Source organism: Jaculus jaculus, chromosome 3 (assembly GCF_020740685.1).
Source record: "Jaculus jaculus isolate mJacJac1 chromosome 3, mJacJac1.mat.Y.cur, whole genome shotgun sequence".
Taxonomy (NCBI): Eukaryota; Metazoa; Chordata; class Mammalia; order Rodentia; family Dipodidae; genus Jaculus; species Jaculus jaculus.
Genome location: NC_059104.1, coordinates 183,520,593 through 183,546,620, shown reverse-complemented (window position 1 = coordinate 183,546,620; position 26,028 = coordinate 183,520,593). Strand labels below are relative to the sequence as shown.

The window sequence follows — 26,028 nt, the reverse complement described above, 5'->3', positions numbered from 1 at the left end:
AGTGCTGGGATTAATATGCCACCGTGCCCGGCTGAGTCTTTTTTTCTTTCTGGTTTGTTATTCCAATCCCATCCTGTAATCTAGAGCCTCATTTCCCTTATATCATGGAAATTATCTGTCCTGCTGATCCCCATGGGAGTGTCCACACAGGAGACGGGGTGAGGGGGCCGGGGTAGGCAGTGCTTGGCACCAAGGGCAGCGCACACACTGGGAAGTGGGGAGCTGTCTCTAGGTACGATCAGATGACGGCTGCTTATTTATTTATTTATTTTTGTCATCTTTGAAATATCTTCAAAGGTAGAATGCAGCATTTAATTCAGTGCTGCCACCTTGCAGCTCCAGATTATTCGCTTGCCCAAGACTCTGGGCTTGTTTAAGAGGATGCAAGTTGGGGGTGGAGAGCCAAGCAGTTGCTTTGGGGTTGATCAGTGTGTGTGAAAGGGTGATTGCTGGCCGTTGGATCTGCTCCAGGCACGAAGAAGTTTCCCTAAGTGCCTGTCTACTAGAGGTCTATTAGCCCATGTACTGGTGAGAGCAAAGGCTATGTGGGGGCTTCGGAGCTCTACACAAGAGCTGCCATTCTGGACTTTGTTCCTGGATGCAAAGGGGCGAGAGAGTCATTGCGCAGTGACTGTGGTGTCTTGTTTGTCTTCAGGGCTTGCTGATGATGCCAGGAAACAAACCAGCCTCCGTATTTCTAGTGAGGGGTCAGGTTATCATGCAGGAAGCGCCGGATTCAGAAACAGCCCTCGGTTGTTCCGCTTGTTCATCCAGTTGTCTTGTGCTGCCAGCCAGCTTCTCGAGCTGATGTGTTGGTAGCTGAGATACGTGTAAAAAGCTTTGTAGATTGTAAAGCCCTTTGCAGGTAATAGAGGATAGTGGTGTAGTGACTACTTTAGTGTTGTTCTCTTTATGATGAGTGTGTTCTCTCCTCCAGGGGAAAATGAGGCTGGCTTAGGGTTTGCATGTTCAAGTTCCTTAGAAATGACTCCCAAAAGAAGTGAGGTATGAATAAAGCCTAACCCTTGGATGTGTTGCGGAGGTGTCTGGAACAGGTGCCGGGGCTGCTTCTCTCCTTGTCTTGAGTGCTCTCCTGGAATCTCCTTTTCTGGGAAGCTCAGGCTGCTGTCTGTCAAGTGAGATCATGGGATTCCATGGCTCACCCGGGAATGGGAGCCAAGCGCTGAGAGGCCGGCTGTGTTGGGGTGGCCGAGCGTGCGGTCCGGGAGCAAGCCGCCTGGCCGGATGGCTGATAAGCCTCCAGGGCACTCTAGCCCTCCGTGTCCAGCTTAGAATGAAAACTTCACAGGCTTGAGAAGACCTCTTTTGACTTAGTGCCATGCTGGTTTAGGTACTTGCTTCAGAGAGGCTCGGTGCTCAGTTTAGGGATGGGACTACTATTTTACCACCACCAAGCCAAGACGATCTATTGACTGACAGCAGCTGCCTTTTCACTGCCAGTGTCAAGAGCTTTAAAAACATGCCCGTGCCCTTTGGTCCAGCAACTCCACCTTTGCAACTTTAATCCAAGTTAATAATTGGAATTGCAGAAAAGGCTCAAAGATGTAGTGATTATAATGGGGGTTGGGGGGTGGCCAAAATATCTTGTGTTAGAAGAATGCCTGGCAATAGGTACCTGGTAACTGTATGTAAAGTCATGTGAAGAAAAGCATTATGTCTCCATAGCAAGAATATTATTATTCAGCCATTTCAAATGCAGAAATTTTAAAAAGTATCTTCCACATCAATAAGGTACATGTATAAAAATGCCATAATTAAACCCATACTTTGTATGTTATCTCAAAGAATTAAAAAAGTTAATACCAAAACATTGAAAAGTGTGAAAAAGCAAGGTATTCTTTACGTATTGAAACTCCAGCATGCCATGTTCTTATTTTGGTTGTTGTTGTTTGAGGTAGGGCCTCACTGTAGCTCAGGCTGACCTGGAATTCACTCTGTAGTCTCAGGGTGGCCTCCTCAAACTCACAGTGATCCTCCTACCTCTGCCTCCTGCGTGCTGGGATTAAAGGTGTGCGCCACCACGCCTGGCTTTTGTTTTGTTTGAGCTCCTGTTGTTTGAAAGAACCAGGCAGCCTGTGTTGACACACAGAACACCTACACACTGTGCTGTGTCTGTCAGCTTGGCACAGAAGGGACCCTCCTAACTTGAGAAGGGCCACAGACGGGCCTCAGTGTTGGAAGTGCACAGACCCTGTTGCGGAGACATGCCCATCCGTTTGTGATCCTTTCATTGACCTGAATACATTTTGTGGTAGTGAGAAGAATTTTAAGAAGGTGGAATTTGCTGGGTGGGTGGTTAATTCTTAGAATTCTTTCTTGGCTCGTGATGTGGGGAAGCAGTTGAAAGTTTCTCTACTTTCCTTCATTCTTAGCTTGTTGTGTCAATCTTAAGTATTTTACTTAGTATCTCAGTGTACTGGAGTAAGTATTTTGTGAACTGTCTCTTTAAGACACAGTATTTTACTGGGCATGGTAACACATGCCTATAATTTCAGCACTCAGGAGGAAGATGCAGGAGAATTGCTGCAAATTTGAGACCAACTGGTCTATGTAGTGAATTGCAGATCAGTCAGGGTTATGTAGTGAGAACCTGTCTCAAAAACCCAAACCAAAACAAAACAATGTATCTTTCTTTCTTTCTTTCTTTCTTTTTTTTTTTTTTTTTTTTTTTTTTTTTGGTTTTTCGAGGTAGGGTCTCACTCTGGCTCAGGCTGACCTGGAATTCACTATGTAGTCTCAGGGTGGCCTCGAACTCTCGGCGATCCTCCTACCTCTGCCTCCCAAGTGCTGGGATTAAAGGCGTGCGCCACCACACCCGGCAAAACAATGTGTATTTCTTTAAGCCAAAACTTCCATAGAATGGAAATCTTGGCCTAGGGCTGAAGAGATGGCTTAGTGGTTAAGGCACTTGCCTGTGAAGTCTAAGGACTCATGTTCAACTCTCCAGATCTCACATAAGCCAGACACAGAAGGTGACGCAAGCACACAAGGTCGCACATGGACACAAGGGGGCGCATGTGTCTGGAGTTTGATTGCAGTGGCTACAGGCCCTGGTGCACCAATTCGCATTCATTCTCTCTCCTCTCTCCCTTTCCCTCTCTCCCTCTTTCTCTATTTCTTTCACATGTTTTTTTTTTATTAATTTATTTATTTGAGAGTGACAGATACAGAGAGAAAGACAGATAGAGGGAGAGAGAGAGAATGGGCGTGCCAGGGCTTCTAGCCTCTGCAAACGAACTCCAGACATGTGTGCCCCCTTGTGCATCTGGCTAACGTGGGACCTGGGGAACCGAGCCTCGAACCGGGGTCCTTAGGCTTCACAGGCAAGCGCTTAACCGCTAAGCCATCTCTCCAGCCCTCACATGTTTTCTAAAGGCCAGTCTTCTGGGCTTGCCTCACAAAACAAAACAAACAAACAAACAAAAACAATCTTGACCTGAATTTTAGGTGCGTATTGACCCTTGTAGACAGTGCCATGTTTCTAGAATGACCATCCAAACCAGACACAGTTTATGGGAGGAAGGGATTTGTTTTAAGCTCATAGGTCCATGGGGAGGTTCCATTTATAGCAGAAGAAGCTAGCTCCCATTCATAAAAATCCAAGCAGAGAGAGAAACCATCTCCAGCCAGGCAACACCAGAAACAACAAAAACCACAAACTGCCAGCAGCAAACAGCAGGGACCCTGTCCCACCCTGGCAGAGCTGAGCATGCTCTACCATACATTTGGGCTGGAACCCAGGATCTGTCCCTGTGATACCACCTCCAGCCAAGAGGATAGAGACCCAAGTTACAAACTTTATATTTTATTTATTGATTGACTGATTGATCACAGGTGGGGGGGGGGGAGAGACAGAGACAGACAGACAACATGGGCATGCCAGGGCCTCCAGCCACTTCAAACAAACTCCAGATACATGTGGCACCATGTGCATCTGACTTACACGGGTTCTGGGGAATTGAACCTGGGTCCTTAGGTAAGCGCCTTAACCACAAAAGCCATCTCTCCAGCCCCAACTTACAAACTTGAATGAAGCACCTAATCGACGGGGGACATACATTCAAACTGCCACTACGCCTGAGGTTTATCCAGCCCAGCTGGGTTGTGCTGACTGAGTGGGTCTCAGAGGAGAGACCTGCTCTTCTCCCATTGTGAGGGATCTTTGACCAGGGGCCCCCAGATGTTATTGACCTCTTGATGTTCCTGTTATCCTCTCTATTCACACGCCTTCTCATCTCTTCATCTTTCTAGCCACAACCAGCAGGCCACAACATTCAGGCATCCTGTGACTGGGCAGTTTTCTCCAGAAAATAGTGAATTCATTCTTCAAGAAGAGTAAGTATTTTTACATATTCTTATGAAGCATATTTTGGGAACTTGAAGGCATGAGCTCAAGACAGAGCTGGACTGGTTTCTCTGTCGGGCAGAGGAGTCTGGCATGGGTTGGGTGATCCAAAGTGCAATGTGAGAAGCATTTTGCTTTTTGCCACACTTCTCTTGGTAGAGGATGTGGGAGAGGAACGATGATGTGGGGACATGCTGTGGTTGGTGCAGTCACAGCCTGGGACATCTCCCTTTCTTCTGAAGCTTCAGTTCACACACTAGCTATGTCCTGGCTAGACCCATCTTCAGGTGTGAATGTGTTACAGGTGGGGATCGGGGTCCTGTGGGCACCAGCTGGGACTTCCAAGTTCTTGTGTCACTGGACAAGGATTAGGATCGATATGTGGGCCTGTAGCTGAGAAAGAGATAGCTTATGATAGGAGAGAAGACCTTCCAGTAGTAGAAGTGGGCGGGGGAGGCAGAGCTAGAGAAGGGTCCTGGTGAGGACTGTACAAAGGATTAAAACTTTCTTGTCCCAGGCTGAGACAGGAAAGTCACTTGTCCAGCCAGAGTTACTTAGCTAGAAATTCAGGGTGCGAGCGCCACCCCAGGGTGGCCAGGCTCCATAGTCCGTGCTGCTCCAGAGCGTTGTGTCCTGTTCAGTTAAGGTCATCTCCGCCCTCACCAAGGGCGATTTGCTGAGCTCTTTTAGCGCTGTGAGCACGCAGTGTCAGAAACAGATGAACACATTTATGTTTTTCCAGTGTCAGAATTTATTGAATAACAATAAATTCACAAGGTACAGGGGATTTGTTTGCACACAATTTGCCAAGAGTCCTGCTTGATAGCCCTGGCCCAAGGCAAACATAGTTTCTTTAATTTCAGCCTTCATAACTAACATTAGTTTTCAGGTCACACATCACATAGTAAATACCCCTATAGATGTATGTATGAATGTAGGTTGCAGAGTGTCTGCACAGAGGGCTAAAAGGCACGGAGGCTCATGGCCATGGAGATAGAGACCCTGTTGGGGTAAAACTGCCAACCAAATATAGCCACGGGTCTGCTGGAGAAGCTGTGGGGTTGGGTGGAGGCAGGAGCAGGTGCGGGTGGATAGACAGATGGGCAGCAGGTTTAGATGGGAGAACAGGAGGACAAGATGATAAGATCTGCATAGGTGGTGTCAGCAGTAGGGCCTGGGAGCCGGGGTTGGGGGTTACCTGACCTGTTGGTCCCTTGATACACTGGGGGGCCATGTGACAGCATGATGGTGTTGCAGTGATCGTTGTGTAGCTGGTTGTTGGTCATTTGCACCTGACCAGAAGAAGCTGCTGGGAAGTGGGAAGAAAGCTTTTTTTTGCTTATAGTCTTAAGGGAAAACTTGATGGTATCAGGGGAAAGGATGGCATGAGCAGAGGCTGGACATCACCTCTGCCCCAGCAGGTAGAAAACAGCAGCAGGAGAGTGAGCCCACCCCCAACACTATTCCTCCAGCAAGGCTCCACCTCCCAAATTAGCCACTAGCTGAGGACCAAGCATTCAAAACACATGAGTTTATAGGGGACATCTGATTCATAGACAGGTTGGTGGAGAATTGTCATTGCCATGTTAAGTGTCCACTTTTTTATGGTGTCCAGACGAGGAACTTAACACCTGTTCTTCAGTCTGGTGAGTCCTATAAATTCTTGGGCTTTTTTTTGTTTTGTTTTTTTATATTTTAATACACTCTGTGCTCCTACAGTCCCAGTGCACCCTTATAAATTTGTATGAGGTACCATTTCTGCTCCCAGGAATAAGTCATTTCTCAGTCATCTCAGCAGATGGTGCTGTTCACGTGTCCACCCAGGAGTGGAATCTTCCTCCATCCTCAAAATGGCGTGAGAAGGTACCTCTGACAGGGGCAGAGTGCAGCATGACGCTCCATGGAGAAACGCTGCAAAGCCTGGTCTCAGACGTGAGAGATGGACGGACTGTGGAATTGAGGGTGGGGTTTCAGTACTACTGGTTGAGCATCCCTAGTCTGAAATAAACCAAAATCCAAAGTGCTTTGAGTGCTATATTGGTACTCAAAAATTTTTTAAGGTTCTGGATTAGTGATATTAACTGACAAAGTAGATACCAGTATTCCAAACTCTGAGAAAACTCTGAAACACTGGTCCCAAGTGTTTTAGATGGAAGGAGACTCAGCTTGTAGTTGAAAGAGTAAAAGGTAGAGTTTCACACTTCCTTTTCCTCTTGTGCTTAACTGAAGACAGTCCCTTGACCACTCCTTAGAAGATAGCTTTTTATTCCCTCAAGTTCACCCAGCATCCAAAGAAAATATATTTCTTCTTTTCAAAGCCATTTCCTTATGTCATGAAAGTACTTGCTTCTCTCAGAGGTTGGTGGCACATAGTGATCAGACATTCCTTGCAACAGCAGAATGTGTGGTAGGCACTGAGAGGAAGGGGGAAGTCTGGTGAACTGGTGCCGGCTCCTGCATTTATTCACAAATGCCTGGTGAGTAGTGAGATGAAGAAATGAGGTCATAGAGGCAGTAGATGTCTGTGAGAGCACAGGGCTCGGTGGATCTCTCTCATGGGACTGACCTGGCTGGGGACCATAGATTCCTTCCATCACCCTCAGAAGAGCTGTGGTTCAAACTGAGACACAACCAGTCAGTGCGAACAACCTGGCCATACACCTGCATGGGAAAGGGTTGATTGTGGAGGATCTGCACAGGTCAGCTGGAGGTCTGAGCACTGGGTGGATGCTGCAGACACCTAGGAGGTGAAACTGATAAGGCTTGGGGATCGGCTGTGATAAGAATGAAAAGGAGGGCAGACTTTCTTGAAGAGCCTGGCCCTACCCTGGAGGATTGCTCATATACAGGAAAGTGAGTGTGAGGGGCGTGTGCACCTCAGGGAAGTGTGATCAGCCATGGCAAGGTCATAAGTCAAGAAGAGTGGCTTGTTATGCACATTGGTTGGGAGGAGTCGTATGGAGATAAGTTTGGAGAGGAGGGCTGCAGACAGTTATGTCAGTTGTTCCTTCCTAAACTACATCCAGATGTACCAGATGTACTCAGGAAGCTCTAGAGCGCAGGGCATGGTTTCCCCTCACAGAGATACACGGAAAAATGAGGTTCCCGGTTAGCGTGGAGGAACACCGTCTGGGGTGACCACTGGTGACTTTACATACCAGCTCCCAGACTCGCGTCTTCTTACATTCACTCCTAGCCAGGGCCCCACCTCCAGCTTCAAGAGCCATGGTTCTCAAGGGGTGGCCTGTGGAGCTGGGCAACCTGGCCACTTCTTAGAGATGCAGATGCTCAGGCCTCTCCACTCCTGCTGACTCAGACCCTGGAGGCAGGACCAGGGAATTTGTGTTCCAGCACAGTTTCCAGGTGATTCTGGAGCTGGTGAAAGGGTGGGCCCTGCTGATTTAGACAACTTGTAAGTACCCTCTGGGTGCCATCACACCCTGGGGGTGTGACTGTCTTAGATTTAGTCTAGTCCAGTACACTGGGTTTCTTCTTGTTTGGGAAGAGAAATTTCTCCCTCCCCATCTTCATGGTGACTTCTCTTAGGAGCATTATTGCCTTAGGAGCATTATGGATGGGTATTTCCCACTGTTGGCAGAGAGAACTCACCTCGAGCTGCCTGGAATAATCAGTACATGCCAATCCCAAGACCTTGTCCATGTGACGGTTTGGAAGAGAAATCATGTAGAAACCCTCCTATGATGGGTGCAGAGGACCTGAGCACAGAGTGTTCTAGTTTCTGTGTCAGGAACACCAAATTCTCAGGATTTAAAACAAGATCTGTGTCTCACTTTACCTCACGCTCATCCCGTTCCCCAAGGGGCCCTGTCCTGCCCTGCTGTCCTTACTGCAGGAGCCTTGTTCCTGTGCTGTCACAGTGAGAACAGGAGCTGGGTAGACTGCGCCCTGGCTTCCCCCTCATCAGCGACAGCAAGGCCCAGACCCACTTCTGTGTGCACATGCGCTGTATGCCCTGCAAAGAGAACCAGGTGAATTTGTCGGACAGCATGGTCATTCCCGACAGCCAATGGTCACTCTGCTCAAGGAGGCAGGACTTTGGTGCCTGTGGTCAGCAAGCCGCGTTTGTTGGTGACTAGAACGCTTACTGGCTCACTCCCCGTTCTGCCTTGCTGCTTAGCTCCTGAGGGCATGCGTGCCAGTGAGCGAGTCCTGTAGCCTGGTACACAGCTGGTATCGGGCAGCATGGGTTTGAGTCTCGATGCGCTCCTGACGGCTGTGCTGCCTCTCATTTCAGTGTCTTCTGGGGCCCATCCTCCTCTCGTGTCATGCAGACAACACCCCAGCTGAGTAGTCTGCTGCCGCCTAGAGATTCTGTGTAATGTCTGCGTGATGGAATTGGATTTGTAGTAAGGTCATGCTTGCTTCCGAAACACCATGCTTCCTCCGGTTTGTAGAAAGCGCCCTCAAACCTTGTGTCATAGGGTCCCGTCCCGTGATTGGATCCTCCCATTCCTCGTGTGGCACTCCTTCCTGATGCGCATTGACTTGTGCACTTGTCGGCGTTAAGCTAGGCCCTTGGTGGCTAAGGGGCCTCACACAAGTGACTTTCCAAGCTGGGTTGTTCAGGGCTGTTTCTATGTTGGGCTGTGAAGCACTGGAGTTTTTTCTTGGCTCTGGGCTGCCCAAGAAGGCTCTGAAGAACGCCTCAACAGCTCTCGGGAGAGGAGAGCGGCATTCCTGAGCGGTGACGGCAGCTGATTGACAGCCGGCTGCGTACACCGATCCCCAGGCGCTGTCAAGCATTTCACGTGGAGGTGGGGCCTGGGCTCCAAAGAGGGCTCTGGCTCTGGAAGTTCTGAACCGTCGCTTATGCTGAGCCACCAGCCGCAGGGTGTGCAGGCTCGCCTGGGAGGCCCCTAACCCAGACTGTGGCCTTGCCTGGCCTGCCTTTCCGGGTGTCCCAGAGAGTTCTACTTGTCCATTCATTGAACTGGATTATTTGGGAAAGAAACAGGTTGGATGAGCTGGCGTGTTGTGAGTGGTGTTGGGGGATTGCGCTTTGAAAGAACTGATCTTGTCGAAGGTAGGCTGTTTTTCTCATCTCTGACCTCTTTGCTGACGGTGACTAATTTAACAGGTTTCAGGGCACAGCTCTCCTAAGGCTCATGCTGATTCTGGGCCTGGGGGCAGGGTATCTCCTCTCCTGCCGTCAGGTGATGGCTGTCTCCTGCAAAAGCTGGCTATCAGAGATGAGGAGCTTGTGAGCATGGCAGGGTATGCTGCCACACTCCCAAGGGGCACTATCCTGATGCCATCACCGGGCTCTGGGCTGGGAGGCTGATGTGTCACTTATCAGCCGATAGAGCAGGCACCTTGTCTCTAGACACTGACTGTCTTGGGCTAGCTTTGCCTGTTGCATTTGGTTGCCATGGCAGCAGAAAAAAATGGGGAGAAATGCAAACACCTGGCAAGCAGATGCAGAAACTTGGCTGTTCAGTTTTCCTCCCTGCATTTGCAGACCGCACCTGTGACCGTCCCAGGTAGGAAAGCGATGGCCCTGGGGCCTTTATTCACTCAGCGTTGGCTCTGGGTTTGGATGTTCCCGAGCACCGGCACTGGGGTGCAGTCATGGCCATGCGGCACCCCAGCTTCCGCTCCATGCTTGCTGGGCTAGAGTGCAGCGCGGTGGCTTTGCTGTGTGTGGAGGGGAAGCTGCTTGTTGTAACCAGTGATTCCATTTCTTCCTGTCACTTTCCTTTTTGCCCTTTCCTTCCACTTCCCCTGATCTGGGGAGTGCTGGGAAAATGCCATTGTCTGAGAACTGCAGCTGTTTGGTGGACCAGGAAGAGCGTGTTCCAGCTGAAGGGGCTCCAAAGACGAGATTAGCATGGGGACATCTTGGGCAGCAGAGGTCCTGCTCTGCCGCCCCTGCACACGTAGGAGCGGAACCCCGGGGATGGAAGAGACTGGCTCCAGACACAGTGGGGACTCGGGTGCCAACTTCAGGGCAGTGTTCTGGGGGGGGCACCTGTCTTAGTTCTTTTCATGCCAGATGAGGGGATGCTGTTGTGGCTGGCATCCAGCGCCTGGGGTGGGGTTAGGAACCAGAGCCAGTGTTGAGGAGGCGTTCAGGGGCCGGGAAGGCACTCAGTGAGCCATGGCTGAGTCATGAGGCTGTGGTGCTGAATGAAAGCCCGTGTCAGACAGCCTCCTCAGGGTGCTGGGAGTTTACAGAAAGCGTCGGCGGTCTGTCTGTGTCTTTTTCTCTGGGAAGAGGGAGTGTGGAGGTGTCTCTGCCTGTTTGGGACAATAACTTTCTTTCTGTTTTGTGTTTGTTTTTTTCTTCTTCCACTTCACTGTGCATTATTTTCCCCAAGCCCCTCAGTAGAGAGTAAATGCTCCTTAAGTGTGTTGTGGTGGTTGGGAGTATGCCCACTTCTTGTGCAAGCTTCCCTCTCGGTTCCAGAACGGGTGTCTCTGGTCCAGTTTCGACATTTTGACTGATGTTTGGTACCTTGGAATTTCTGGAGAGAAGTACCTTGGAAGTAATGGTCAACTGTAAGTGGGATTTGAATTCTGAAGCCACCACTGGTAATAACGAGGAACAAATGCTTTGCAGGCAATGCTGATGGTTGTCGGTGTCATTTTAATGTATAAGCTGCATGGTGAGGTGAGTGAGGGGAACTTTCTTCTGACCCCATTTTGCAAAATGGAAATCGAAGATCTTGAGAACTAATAGAATTTGTGGAGGGGTCAGTGCTTGACTAGAATCAAGTGGTCTGGACTCATGCCCTTTCTGCCACCCCAGCACCCCTTTGGTGTGGGGTTGGCCTTGGAGCTGAGAAGAGGCGAGGCCTATTTCTCACAGACCCTGGGACTTGCCATAGGCTTATCTCGGTAGCAGGGCCCGTGTGTGTGTGTGTGTGTGTGTGTGTGTGTATGTGTGTGTGTGTTTAATTTCTGCAGTACTGAGGATTATTGAAACTAAGGCTTCATTTGGACTAGGCAGGTGTTCCATCACTGAGCTATATCCCAAGCCCTCTTTTTTCTTTTATATATATATATATATATATATATACATATATATATATGTATGTATGTATGTATGTATGTATGTATGTATGTATGTATGTGGCTTACATGGGTACTAGGGAATTAAACCTGGATCCTTAGGCTTTGAAGGCAAGCTCCTTAACTGCTAAGCCATGTCTTCAGCCCCTCTTCATTTCTTTTTATTTATTTAATTTATTTGAGAGTGACGGGGGTGGGGGCCGTCATCAGGGCCTCGAGCCACTACAAACAACTCCAGGTGCATGCGCCACCTTGTGCGTCTGGCTTACGTGGGGCCTGGGGAACTGAGCCACGAACCGGGACCCTGAGACTTCACAGGCAAGCACTTAACTGCTAAGCCATCTCTCCAGCCTGTTTCTTTTTATTTTGAGACAGGGTCTCACTAAGTTGCCCAGACTGACCTTGAACTCACTCGATAGCTCAGCTTTAAATTTGCACTCTTCCTGCCTTGGCTTCCTGAGCAAACCCAGGTTTTACAGTGTGGCTGTTGACTTGAGGAAGTCTTGAATCTTTCTGGGGCTCAGGTTCCTCATCTACGTAATAGCAGTGGTGAAACTAACTGCTTAGGGTTGAGAGAACGTAGGGAACACCTGACACAGAGCAGGTATTCAGCCAGCACAGCCCCATGCCTCTGCTGGCTTAACCCTGTACTTATCCTTCAGCCTGGGGACTGGCCTCTTGTAGCCTCTGGACAGGGAAGGGCCTGCCGTGCTCCCACCGCGTGCGTCTGCTCACATTCATCGCTGGTTGAGCAGCACCTGAGGCTCCCAGTCACAGACCTGTGTGAGTCCAGAGACCCCTCAGAACCAGTGCCTTCTGTTTGTTAACCTCCCTTGCTCGCTTCACCTGTCAGATTATGTGTACTTGTTGTGCAGGAAGCAGAAACGGCTCCTTTTACAGCTGGGGAAATTGAGGCACAGAGAAAGCCACTTCCTCCCGAGGCTTTCTTGACACTTGCTTGGAAAGTTCAGAGCAGGACCCAGTCATTGCCCACTGGGCTTCTGCAGGCTGCTTTTGTCTGGCCTCTGTTGTGAGGACGGGAGGCAGCTGAGCTCCACCAGCTCGCTCGCTGGAGCATCTCCCACACCTTCCAGCAAATGATCTGCATTCACGTAGGTCCAGCCAACGAAAGGGAGGTCTTTGTTCCAGCCATCCCACGATAGTTGGGGAATCCCGACGGACCGAAACCCAGCAAGCAGGCTTTTAAGTGAAGAGATTTTTTTATTTAAGGACACCAACAGTCTGCACATGCGAGTTTTTTGGTTTCCTCTCTGTGATGCAGTGTGCCCAAGGTTATGTAGGTAGGGTATGCCCTCTGCTTAGGGGCTCAGGATTGTCCCTACGAAGGAATTGTTTCTTGGATGAATCTTGAGAAGAGAGTACATTCAGGCTAAAAATTTTGAGGTTGTTTGCACCTGTCAGATGACCCCTGGTTAAGGCATATGTACTAGAGTGCCCCTCTCCGATTACGTGATGTCCCTTGCCTGTTACCTGTTCAAAAGGCGTCACCTGTGCATCATGGAGGTTTCCGTTTCTCAAAGTAATGGGGTAACCTTTTTCTAGAAGTTTATACAAGAGCCAGTTTTTCAGCCAACTAAGAAAATTATCTTGACCTTTTTTTCACATCTCTGTGTTTTAATACCAAATGATTCACTAGTTGTGATTCTAGTTAACTCATGATTTCCACAGTGGCACTAATCCTCAGAGTGTGACCTCTGTGAGGAGGCCCCATGGATGGTCTGAAGGCAGTGCTTGTTTCTTGGTGGGGTGGTGGTTGTGCATACACCTAGTTTCAGTGCTAGGTCAGGGACTGCCAGGTAACACTTGAGTCTGGAGTTCTTTTTTTTTTTTTTTTTTGGTTTTTCGAGGTAGGGTCTCACTCTGGCTCAGGCTGACCTGGAATTCACTATGTAGTCTCAGGGTGGCCTCAAACTCATGGCGATCCTCCTACCTCTGCCTCCCAAGTGCTGGGATTAAAGGCGTGTGCCACCACGCCTGGCCCTGGAGTTCTTTTTGCCTGTGAGGGAAGGGGGCCTGGGGCAGACTTTCTCCTTATTTGTAGGGGTCATACAATTCTGTCCCCCACCTCACCTTTGCTCCCCATTGATGTCCAATGCTGCGGCCACCACCAATCTTCCTCCAGCCACATCTGTTCACACCTGGCTGCCCAGATAGAAGTTGTCATCTTTTCTCACTCAAACCTTTAAGGATATCATCTTCCCCCCCCCAAATGCCTAGGAGAGACACCCTCCCCAGTTAACATCCCAGAGCTGGTGGAGGAGGTGGCAGAACCAGAAAGGCAAGACCATAAGGTGAAAAAAGGCAGTGCTGACTTGTTTTGGATTTTCTGGGTCAGTCACAAATCTAGATAGCCTTTCCTCTGTCCTACAGAAAAGGGATAGAGTATCTGTTAGTCAAACACAATGGAATGATTTAAAGACACTGGGAAAAATATTTGTTAAAATGTTGTAAAATATCAACATGATATGATAATGGCTATGTACAAAAAAGCACCCCCCAACCAAAGCAGGCATATAAAAAGGTGGTATAAGCTGGGCATGGTGGTACACGCCTTTAATCCCAGCATTCAGGAGACAGAGGTACGAGGATCGCCATGAATTCAAGGCTACCCTGAGACGACATTGTGAATTCCAGGTCAGCCTGAGCTAGAGTGAGACCCTACCTCGAAAAACTGAAAAAGAAAAAAAAAAGGTATAGATAAATCAAGGGTTACAAAGGTTTTGCATTGGGTAATAAGACTATGAGTGAAGTTTCTTTTTAGCTTTTTAAAAAATATTTCTGAGCAGGGTGTGGTGGCACACGTCTTTAATCCCAGCACTTGGGAGGCAGAGGTAGGAGGATTGCCATGAGTTCAAGGCTACCCTGAGAATACATAGTGAATTCCAGGTTAGCCTGAGCTAGAGTGAGATCCTACTTTGAAAAAGAAAAGAAAAAAAGTTCTCAGTTATTCTATAATATGCCTCTGTTAGCATCTTAAATGGAAGCCAGTTAAACTTGAAAAAATCTCAGTTATGCTCCTTCTGATGTTGGATCTTCTGTCTTGAATTTCAGCTGGGAGGTCCAGCCACCACAGCTGAAGCAACCCTAGACCCTCCTTGCCTCCCTGTGGAGAGCCGCAGTTGGGTAGCACTGGGCTCTGGGAAGGTGTTTGGATGTGGTTCTACTTAGAGGCAGGGGGTGGACAAGGCATCCTCTCACAGCCCCTTCCATCCCCCAACTGCCACAGCCTGTGCCAGCTGGATGCTGCTGAGTGTGGAGACACTCCTCCTCCGAGAGGGAGCCCGGGCCGGGGATTCTGGAGTGAGTTCCCGGGCTGACAAGCAGCCAGTGATCCTCCTGCCTGGGAGGACACGTGCCTCTAGCTGCCAACTATCCTGCAGGACTGGCGTCTTGGAAAGTTGGTAACTGCTTCAGAGGTCCTGCTGCTGGCGCTGTCGGGAAGCACACAGCTTCTAGTGACGTCCCTTCTGCGACAGGGTGTCATGGCTGTAGCTCAGGCACAGGAAGACTCCCTGTCTTGAGCAGCAGTGGTCACTCCAGGTGGAGACAGGGACTCCCCGTGACACCTCTGTAAGAGTTAGTGGAATAGGACATCCCAGATGCTTTTCCTTCAGCTGCATCCAGCCCAGATCCTCCAGCTCCTCTCCTCGGGGTCCCGGTCCAGTCCTCCAGAGCAATCTCTTTGGACATGGAGCCTCAGTTTACCATAGCCTGTCTGCTCAGCATCTGCCTGAATCTTGTTGCCCACTGAAGCGGTGGACAAAACCCAGCCCCACAACACTGAGATTTCTGCTCCAAGAAAAGCCTATGGACCCCCTGGAGCTGGCGGGGTTGTTCTGCAGTAGGTACTGAACTTGTGAGGAGGTACCCTCACTTCTGCGTAGAGCAGACTGATGCACGCGGGGCTCTGTGCAGGCAGGTGCGAAGGGCGCTCTTGCGTGTCCCTTCAGCATCGTATTCAGAGCGGCTCCTTAGAGAAAGCCCTGGCGTGCTGACCGAGAAGCGTCAGGGTTCTTCACTGCAGTCGGATGTGTGCTTCCTCACGGCTCCCTGCTCTCCAGGCATGGCACAAGGGGTTAATATCCGCAGCAGCTATATTTTGGGGCAAATGGAGTGTTCCCAGAACAGGACTCTTTGTTGAGTAGTCTATTTTGGGAGGCAAGCCCCACTGGCATTTATGTAAGCATTCTCTGTGTGTATCTGGGGGTGTGGATGTGTGTGCAAGTGAGTTCTTGTTACTAATTATAAGCATCTTCTTCTGGGAGGCAGGGGAATGGAGGTGTGTGGATGGATTTCTCTCCTGCGGTGAAAAGTAGTGATAGACAGTTGTCATGGACACCCAAGTAGAATGAGTGTGGGTGTCTTAGGGCAACAGGCAGGAAGGACAGTGTGCAATCTTTGGTGGGGTCTCTGGCTGTGGTGATGTCCTCTTCGTCCCCTGAAGTATGGGGACAGGTGGACATCCTGGTTCTCCGGCTTCAGGCTGGAGCCAGTTGACTTCTGCAAGATTGGGCCCGAGTTGTTCTAAGGCCAAGTAAGGAGGTGGACTAGATCTCAGCCTCCACATTCCACCCAGCGCCTTGGCACTTTCTGAGTGGATTCCCCTACACTTCCCCATAGGCCAAATCTACATATGTCAAAGCAAGAGAGAAACCAAAGACCGTCCAGCATGGTCAGCGAAACATCCACAGCCGGGACCACGTCCACCCTGGAGGCCAAGCCCGGATCCAAGGTGAGTTCCTGGTCTCCATCCAAGCCCTGCTGTAACCAGAAGCCCATTCTATTGTTGCCATAATTTTGTGGGGGAGGCAAGAGAAATGGTCTCCCCAAATGACAGATTACGAAATGGAGAGCATGAGAGGTTGTGCCCTTGTGCAAGAAAATAGGTGGTCTCTGACAGACCTGAAACCGATGTTCCTTACTCATGTTTTTCACTTCCTGGGTTTGTGTTGAGAAAGCCACACCTCTGCTCAAACGTGCATGCGTATCAGAGAGAGCCTGGCATGTTTCAGTGACAGATGGACCCAAGAAAGGTGCCCTTGGGAAGGGCCTAGAAGTTTCTGTGCTCAGAGTGCGTGAACATGACCTAATGGGGGAGAGAATCAACATTTGCAAAAGCTGGAGAGTGCAGAAGGCTTAAACTAGATAGGGCACTAAATATTTGGAAACTGACAGAAATTGGTGGCAGAAAACTTGCTTTGCTTCAGAAAGCCACAGGACATATTAGAGCCAGAAGCTGCTCTTACGTTGACTGAAAAAGCCCCTCTGACTGTGTTTCTCTGTGACCCAGTTGGGAGGCTTGTGGGCCTGGTGCTGGCTTTGAAGCTGCGGTGCCGTGGCCATCCGCGGACTTGTTCCCTTCTCGCTGCTCGGATCAAAGGGCTCTGCCGCCTCAAGTGGGCACAGGCGGCCAACAGCCTTCCCAACATAGGAGTGTTTTTCTGTGCCTCGCTCAGTCCCCTGCTGCTAGAATCCAGATTTCTTCTTCCTAGATCATCAAGTCCAGTGGTAAAGTACACAGCTTTGGGAAGAGGGAGCAGGCCATACGGAGGAACCTCAACATCCCAGTGGTGGTGCGGGGCTGGCTGCACAAACAGGTGGGTGAGGAGGGTGTGAGGTGGGGGATGGCTCTTTCTGGTTTCTTTTCTGTCCCTGCCCCTCACTAGGCTGGAAACTGCTACATCTTTCTGTGTCCAAGTTTGTCTGGGGTAGGTGGGCTGTGCCCCCTGTACCAAGTGACTTGCTGTTTATCTTTAAGAGTGGGCTGGCTGGCTGCTCAAAGGCTAAGGCTTCTCTCCCCAAACCGACTCGACCACTGGCGCGAGCGTCCTTAGCAGCTCTGGAGGCCAAGCGAGCGTGAGTGGGGATTCGGCCTGAATCCAGCTCACCGCTGACCCTCTGCCAGCACCTGGCTCTCTGATGTCCAAGGGTTATCACCCGACTGAAAAAAATCTCATCATTTCCTCCTGTTCTGGCTGGCACACATATCTAGCTCCAAGCACTTGGAATTCCTAATCGGCCAGACCCAGCTCACTATACACTAACCCCTTGCTGTTCCCTCTCCCATCCTGCTTTCCCTGGATTTTGTTATATAGAGACATCGCTGCTCTGCTGGGCTAGAGACAGGCCTCAGCACTGCCTCCTCTTCCTCCTGTGTCCATTCAGCCAGGAAGCCTGCATCCCCTGAGGCCCCCCTTCACCTCCAGCTCTACCTCCACCTACCCCAGCTGATATCCTCGGGTCTTCTCGCCGTGGCTGGGCTATGAGTTTCCAAGTCCAGGGAGACTGCCTTCTGCCCTTCTTTCTCTCCTTGCGTTCCTTCATTTGTATTCTTCCCATGTGGCTGCCGAGTTCTGAGTGCTCTCACAGCAGCTATAAAGAGCTGAGTAACTAGGGTGCAAGGGCAACAGAAAGCCTGTCCTTCACTTCCCAGCATCCCCACCCCAGTCTCTTATCTATCAGCATCCCCCAAATCTACCACCAAAGTCCAAGAGCAGTGATGGCCACTTCAGGCAAATCTGTGGGAGTTCAAGGAGGACATTGTATTGCACACGTGTGGGCGGAATCTCAAGGAGCCCTCTTCATGCCTCTGCCCTGTCCTGTCACACTTCAGCTCCCACCCCATCCCTGTACAGCTCTGGTCTCATCTCTGACCTTTTTAGAAACAATATTTTTATCTGGGGGGGGATGAGAATGGACACAGAAGGGCCTTCTGCTGTGGCAAACGACCTCCAGACACACGCATCACTTTGTGCACCTGGCTTTAAATGGGCACTAGGGAATCGAACCTGGGCCATCAGGTTTTGAGGCAACACCTTTAACCACCTAGCTGCCCTGCTCTTCTCTTTTTGTTTATCTCTTTCCATATCTAAGTAGCGGAGTCATCTGACTTGTTCCGCTTCAGTAAGGATATTCCTTGGAAATGTGGCAGGAGAGGGAAGGTGTTGGAAATCATTTTCCTCCTCCTGCTCCTTTGTCAGCCCATTGGCCATGCTGTAGCCATATTGCAGCTGCAGAGCCCAGAAAGGCATTCCAGCGGAAGCAGCATGGGGCCGGCATGGACGGCTGGTACAGGTCTGCTGGTAATGAAGGAGCAGATGCATGTGCCAAGGCCTTGTGTGATTTGGTCAGTTTGCATGATGTAGAGCTGACCACTGGGTCCAGTACTGAGTGAAGTCTGTTGTTGGCAGTTTACTAAGAGGAGAATGAACAAGCTGCCTCATATTGTGTGTGGGTTTAGAAATAGTTCTTTTGGTTTAATTCAAGCCTGTCAAAAACTGCACAAGGGGCTGGAGAGATGGCCCACCAGAGCTTGCCTTCAGAGCCTAACAACCTGAGTTCAGTTCCCCAGTATCCACATGAAGCCAGATGCACAAAGTGGCACATGTATCTGGAGTCTGTTTGTAGTAACTGGAGGCCCCGTTCTGTCCATTTTTCCTGCCTCTAAATTTTATTCGTTTATTTATTTATTTTGTTTTTTCAAGGTAAGGGTCTTACTCTAGCCCAGGCTGACCTGGAATTCACTCTGTAGTCTCAGGGTGGCCTTGAACTCACAGTGATCCTCCTACCTCTGCCTCCTGAGTGCTGGGATTAAAGTTGTGCACCACCATGCCCAGCCTAAACATTTTTAAAAACTGCACAAGGAAGATAAATTAACAGCCATCTTTAAGCTGAATGCATCTCCGTGGGTTTCCTAGATTTGGAGATTGCTGATGCTTTTTATTTTTCACATTTAATTAAAATATACTTAAGGGCTAGAGAGATGGCTTAGCGGTTAATGCATCTGCCTGCAAAGCCAAAGTATCCTGGTTCGATTCTCCAGGACCCATGTAAGCCAGAAACACAGGGGTGCATGCATCTGGAATTCGTTTGTAGTGGCTGAGGCCCTGGTGCGACCCCCCCACCTCTTTCTGTCTCAAATATTTCTTTTAAATATACTTAATAGCTGGGCATGGTGTGCACGCCTTTAATTCCAGCACATAGGTGGCAGAGGTAGAAGAATCATTATGAGTTTGAGAGGCCAGCCTGGAACTACAGAGTGAGTTCCAGGTCAGCTTGGGCTAGAGTGAGACCCTACCTCAAAAAACAAAAACCACATAAAGCGAATGTGGGCAGGTCTTGGTTCCAGACTCCAGTATGGGAGGCGAGGGAGGGGTGTGCTCAGCTTCCTTGACTAGTTTCCATTGCTTTGCAGGACAGTTCTGGGATGAGGCTGTGGAAAAGAAGGTGGTTCGTGCTCGCTGATTACTGCTTGTTTTACTATAAAGGTGAGCTTGAGGCTCAGGTCACCAAAGGTTCTGTGTCACAGAGGGTTGTGACAGGGTACACGTGGTGGTTTTCTCAGTCTGGTAGTTAGATCAGGGGTCTACACTGATTAGCAGGCTGTTACTTTGTGGAGTGTTCACTTATATATGGTTGGTGACTTCAGTGTTAGCACTTCAGGCCCTAGAGGTTCAAGTTGTTGAGTTCATGTAAATAGAATTTAGTCCACCTACTCCTTAGGGTCTCAAGACCTGGAGTCATCTAGGCTGCTGTTCCACCTGGGGCAGAGGCAGCCGGAGAGCTGCAGAGTGTGGAGGAATGTTACCTGGTTATGTCTCCTGTGGTACCACACAGGCACCTGGTGGTGATTTGAATTGGCCACATGAGCTTTACAGAGGGACCGGGCTGAGCTGAGTCTCAAAATAATGGAGGAGGTGAAAGACACTTCAAAGATCAGCTTAGACCAAGACTGTTCTTAAGATAGCCAGAGTCCGTAGGTACTTCAGGGGGACAAGGAGTGATTTCCATGGTGGAGAACCTGGGAAGGCTTTTTAGGAAACACAGGATTCAATTTGGGCATTTAAGGCTGGATAAAGCTTTCCCTGTGTGGGAGGAGATGGGCCCTATAAGGAGAGGGCACAGCTGAGTAAAGGTCTGAAGCAATAGGAGACAGATTTGTGTGGCCACATGAGTCTTGGGTGGGGTCGCAGCTGGGCGCTGGGGCTGTGCCTTGTGGCCAGTGTGGAGGCAGCAAGTGCCTGTGCGTCAAAGCGCAGCGGGACCCGCTGTGCAGCTGGCTGAAGGCGGGAGAGCAGAAGGTAGATCTTGTGCTTCCCCGAGAATGCCCTTCTGCAGCCCTGCAGACACTTGGAACACCTAGGTCCTTCTCAGCTTCCCCGACCACGTGCCACCCTTGTTTCTGCTCCACAGCCTTGGGTGCACTGCCCTGTTCAAGTGCCAGCCGGCTGAGCCGAGTGTGTTCACATGCCCCAGGGAGACGCCCTGTCCCGTTCACCTGTGTGGTCCCAAGCTGTGTTGAGCACCTGAATGGTCTGAAGAAAGCAGACGGTGTGGTGTGGGGAGACAGGAGCCTCCCTGCTCGCTTGTTGTTCTGAAGTGTGTTTCTCTTCAAAGACAGCCGAGAAGAAGCAGTCCTCGGGAGCATCCCGCTGCCTAGCTACGTGACCTCGCCTGTGGGCCCTGAGGATCGCATAAGCCGCAAGAACTCCTTTAAGGTATCGTTCCTGCTCCAGTCGTTCAGCGGTCTGTCCCGGGAACTGCTCTTACAGGAGCTGCTTTTATGGGGGTGGGGGAGTTAGACTCAGGTTAACAAGGTGTGAATGATCTAGACTAGAGTATCGTCTCGGCATTGGCCTTTATTATTCAGTTTTATATGAATGTGATCAAAAATGCTTGGAGGAAAGACTGGTTTGGGCTGGTGCTTTCAGAGGGCTCAGCCAAGCAGAACACTCTGGTGGTAGAGGACCTTCACCTCAGAGAGGAACTGTGATAGGAAGGGGCCAGGGCAAGGTACGCCCAAGGCCAGGCCCCTAGTGGCCCACTTCCTCCAACTAAGCCCACTCTACTTATATCCTGAAGCCTCCTGAAGATTGTGGTAACTCCTTAGGTCAGAGTCCTCATGATGTAATCATCTCTGGAAACACCCTTGCAGACCAGCCAGAGGCAGGCTTGCTTGTCTCCTAGCTGCTTCTCATGTCAGTGCCCTGTAGTTAGCAATCAGGAGTGACCTGTCCTGCGACAAGGTACTTTTATGTAGGTAACTTGTTTTCCTGCTCTTGGAGAGCCTGTGAGATCAGTATTATTGGTCTCATTTTATTGACTAGGAATGTGAAGGTCTCAGAGCTTAAGAGACTCGTTCAAAATATCAAAGCTGGAAGATGGGGGCAGAACTCAACCCAGATCCTGTCTTCTTTCCATTGCATTTCAGGGAGGAGACATAATTTCTTTTCTTCATGTCTCACCTTGGTTTTTTCTGGCACACTGCAATAGGTGGAGCGAGCATGAATGGATGCTTACTGGGTCATTAGCTCTCTTCCATTCTGTAGCCCAGGGGCCTCCCTGAGATCATTTTGTCCAGTGGATTTCAGAATTTTCTTTGGCAGCCTGAGATTCTCTCTCGGGAAACCTCCCTGTCTGGGTTGAGTCCCCAGGGGTGAGTAACCGGGGCCAGGAGAAGGTGGCTCTTGGAGTGTCCTCCCTGGGACTTACCACTGCGTGTATCTCGTCTTCGCACTTCATTGATGGCATGAAAACGGATGCTAAGAAAACACCTTTGTGTGTCGTAGGTTCTTACTCCTCCTCTCCACACCACAGCCAGCTGTCTTTCTGACAGAATCTGATTGTGCTACTCTGCAGCACCAGTGTCTGTAGATGAAGACGAAACCCTAACGTGGCTTGCCAGGCCCAGGGACCTGGCCATGCCAATGTTGTGGGCTGTCTCATGCGGCCCTGTGCCTGACACACTCGTCTGACCCTTAGGGTGTACACCGTGTGCTCCTCATTCCTGGGGTCTTAGCGCCTGAGTGTCGGTCCTCAGATGCTCCTCTTCCAGGTCAGACCCCACCTCCACCACCGCACCCTGCGCCCCCTGAGAGCACTTCCTGCTGTCACTTGTCCGTAGCCGTGAACAGTCGTGGTCTTGAGTAAAGCTGCCCCTTCAAACACAGCGACATCCATGTAGTAGCCACTCAACAGATAAATTATTGTGGAAATGGTCAGTTTGAAAATACATTAGTCAGGGCTGGAGAGTTGGCTTAGCGGTTAAGTGCTTGCCTGTGAAAGCCTAAGGACCCCTGTTCAAGGCTCGATTCCCCAGGACCCATGTAAGCCAGATGCACAAGGGGGTGCACATGTGTCTGGAGTTCATTTCAGTGGCTGGAGGCCCTGGCATGCTCATTCTCTCTCTCTCTCTCTCTGCCTCTTTCTCTCTCTGTTGCTCTCAAAAAAAAAAAAAAAAAAGAAAATACATTAGTCAGTTGGTGACCTCTGGCCTTTGGGATTCTCTTGTGTTACCCACAGGGTTGTTCATGTGTTTGATCTAAAATGTGACCTTGGGACTTTTGAGGTGGGGTCATTGTCATACAGCACTTCACTGGCGCCAGGTTACAGAGCTCACATTCTGTGGGCACATTGTTTCTGGAGTATGTGCTTTTTCACGTCTATCCTGGTTTCCTTCAGCCACAGCCTAGTTTCTATTCAGTCATGTAAAGTTGCCCACTAAAGAGGCTTTGCTGAGAAGCCCAGAGCAGAGGATGAAGCCATAACCAGAAAAGAAGACTTTTCACTGTGTGGGCTTTGATTTCTCCTTCAGGTGACAAAGAGCTCCTGTCCTTCTTACCTTCACAGTTCATGCATCTGACATGCCCTGGACAAGGGAGAGCATAGCTGGGAACCTGTTCTGTAGCACCCAGAGCAGCTGAGTGTACGCCAGCGGCAGGGCTGAGTAGTGAACAAGGTTCTATGTGCGCATGTGTGACGGAATCCCTGATGGTGGTGGCTACACTCCCCGTGCCCCATTTGCAGACAGACATTCAAGCCTGTGCCTGCATGTTTGATGTGCCCTCCAAGTAGATCACTGGACAAGTCTGCTTTGTGGGTGTTTGATGTGCCCTCCAAGTAGATCACTGGACAAGTCTGCTTTGTGGGTGTTTGATGTGTGCCCCAAGTAGATCACTGGACAAGTCTGGCTTTGTGGGTTCCTGCACAGCAGGGCCTCTCTGTGGGGTGCACTGGAAGGCTCACTGTGCTTGTATGTGCCGGGGTGAGTGCCTGCTCCAGCTCGTCATCCATTCACTTAACAAATAGTGTTGAGCACCTGTTGTGTGCCAGGCACTGTTCCAGACATGTAGTAGTAAACATGATGAAAGATCCCTTCTCTCATGAAATTGTGTATTCCTTAATGTACAAGGTGAATAGTATCAGGTGATGGTAAATGCCATGGAGAATCTGTCCCAGGTGTGGCTTTCTGGGAATGTTAATAACCTCTCAGAGCTTCATTTGTCACACCTGTCAAAGCTCCTCCCTGCCTCTCAAGGCCGTTAGGATTCAGCTGAGATTTGCGTCATGGAAGTACTCAGGAGACACATAGTGGCCACTCAGGAAATCTTCCCTTCAAGCGTCCTCTTTCTGTATAGTTTGAGTGGGGTTTTTACATGTGATGGTAAAAGCCAGGCCAAGTTCTTAACTCAGGAGGCCAGTGTAGGAGGAGTGGAGAGTAGCCTGGGCTATGGAGTGAGTTCTAGGTTAGCCTGGGCTAGAGTGAGATGCTTAAACCACAAAACTTGGTAGGCTGAGGTAGGAGGATCACTGTGAGTTTGCGGCTACCCTGTGAGACTACATAGTGAATGCCAGGTCAGCCTGGGCTTAGACACCCAAAAAAAACAAACAAATAATACCATGCCTTGCCCCCACCCCCGCCCCGCCCCCACTTCTCCAAGCATGGGAAGCTGGATGCCACATCTGGTTTACACACTATGGCAGCTTGGCAGCGGCCGTCCTCTGTAACCTCCCTGGCTCTTTGCAGGGAGACGTGTGAAAGCACGTGCAGGGGCAAACACGCAGCAGGTACACCAGTCTCTTGCAATTCTACATTGTCTTTTGTTTTTTAATTACTTATTTGTAAGCAGAAGGAGAGAGGGAGGGAGAGAGAGACATAGACACACACACTGGGGGGGGGGGGGATGGGAGCACCAGGGCCTCTTCCACTGCAGACAAACTCCAGATGCATGTGCCACTTTGCAAATCTGGCTGTCTGTGGGTACTGGGGAATTGAACCCATGATGGTACACTTTGCAAGCAAGTGTTTTTTAACCACCAAGCCCTCTCCTCAGCCCCTGTATTGTCTTTTTAAATTTTGGGGGTGGGTGGACAAAGGTTTATTTTGGCTTACAGACTCAAAGGGAAGCTCCATAATGCAAGGGAAAACAATGGCATGAGCAGAGGGTGGACATCACTTCTTCACCAACATCAGGTGGACAATAGCAACAGGAGAGAGTGCTCTAAAGATTTTTTTAAAACCTCTATTTTATTTATTTGTTTGCAAAGAGAGAGTGAGTGAGTGAGTATGGGTGTGTCAGGACCTCCACCCACTGCAAACAAACTCCAGATGCATGTACCACCTTGGGCATCTAGCTTTACATGGGTACTGGGAAACTGAACTGAGTTCATTAGGTTTTGCAGGTAAATGCCTTAACCACTGAGCCATCTCTCTAGCTCCCAAATATTTTTAAAAATATTTTATTTATTTGAGAAAGAAAGAGGCAGACAGAGAGAATGGACACACCAGGGCTTCTAGCCACCGCATATGAACTCCAGACGTATGCACTACCTTGTGCAAATAGCTTACATGGGTACTAGGGGATCAAACCTGGGTCCTTGGGCTTCGTAGGCAAGTACCTTAACCACTAAGCAATCTCTCCAGCCTCCCCCCACCAAATATTTTTATTTGTAAGTAGAGAACAGAAAAAGAGAAAATGAATAAATGAATGGGTGAATGAGAATATGGGCATGCCAGGGCCTCTTGTGACTGCAAATGAACTCCAGAAACATGCACCATTTTATGTATCTGACTTCATGTGAATACTGGAAAAGTAAACCCAGGTCATCAGGCTTAGCAAGCAAGTGCTGTTAACTGTTGAAGCATCTCTCCAGCCTTGTCTTGTCTGCTTTAAAATTTTTATTTATTTGCAAGGAAAGAGGAGAAGGGCCTCCTGTCACTGCAGACAAACTCCAGATGTGCATCTGGCTTTACATATATACTGGGGAATAGCACCCAGGCTGTCAGGCTTAGCAAACAATCGCCTTTAACTTCTGAGCCATCTCTCCAGTCCCTGCAGTGTTTGAAGAGACCTAGCAACAGCTTCTGTGGTCCAAGTTGTAACTCTTGCTAGCGAGCTAGCAAACCAAGCCACCACGACCAGCACCAAGCCACTATGTCTGTGAATTTTGAACCAGTTCCTGTCTGGTTATAGCCAAAGCAGGAATTGCTTGCTTCAGATGACCCAAATTAGATTCCCACGTCTGATTCTGGGGTAGAGATTATACCTTGGTGATAGGGTACGTACTTAGCATTGTGTAAGGTGCTGGGTTCTATCTCCAGTACTACTTTGTCCCCGCAAATATATATGCATTATGCAGGGTGCTGGCTTTTACCCCCCACATAGCAAACAAAAAAAAATGAATGAATGAATGAATGTATGCATATTTGTACCTTTGCTTCTTAACAAGCTTTATCACTATGTCTATTCCTAAGCAGGAGTGAGATAAGCAGGAGACAGGCATAGCTGCAGGGTGTTCTTGTGGGGACAGAAATAGTTGCCCCTACACCA

The 26,028-nt window shown here is 49.6% G+C and overlaps 1 protein-coding gene across 9 annotated transcripts in view; it reads left to right on the top strand.

The window, feature by feature from the left end:
• The window catches only part of Plekha7 (pleckstrin homology domain containing A7), a 212,180-nt gene that overhangs the window by 133,239 nt on the left and 52,913 nt on the right, over window positions 1-26,028 (top strand). For all 9 annotated transcript variants that reach the window (XM_045146617.1, XM_045146616.1, XM_045146621.1 and 6 more), the window contains 5 exons: window positions 4,273-4,356; window positions 16,040-16,151; window positions 16,912-17,016; window positions 19,614-19,686; window positions 20,816-20,916. In XM_045146617.1, the coding sequence (XP_045002552.1) occupies window positions 4,273-4,356; window positions 16,040-16,151; window positions 16,912-17,016; window positions 19,614-19,686; window positions 20,816-20,916 (475 nt within the window). The remainder of the gene's footprint in view (window positions 1-4,272; window positions 4,357-16,039; window positions 16,152-16,911; window positions 17,017-19,613; window positions 19,687-20,815; window positions 20,917-26,028) is intronic.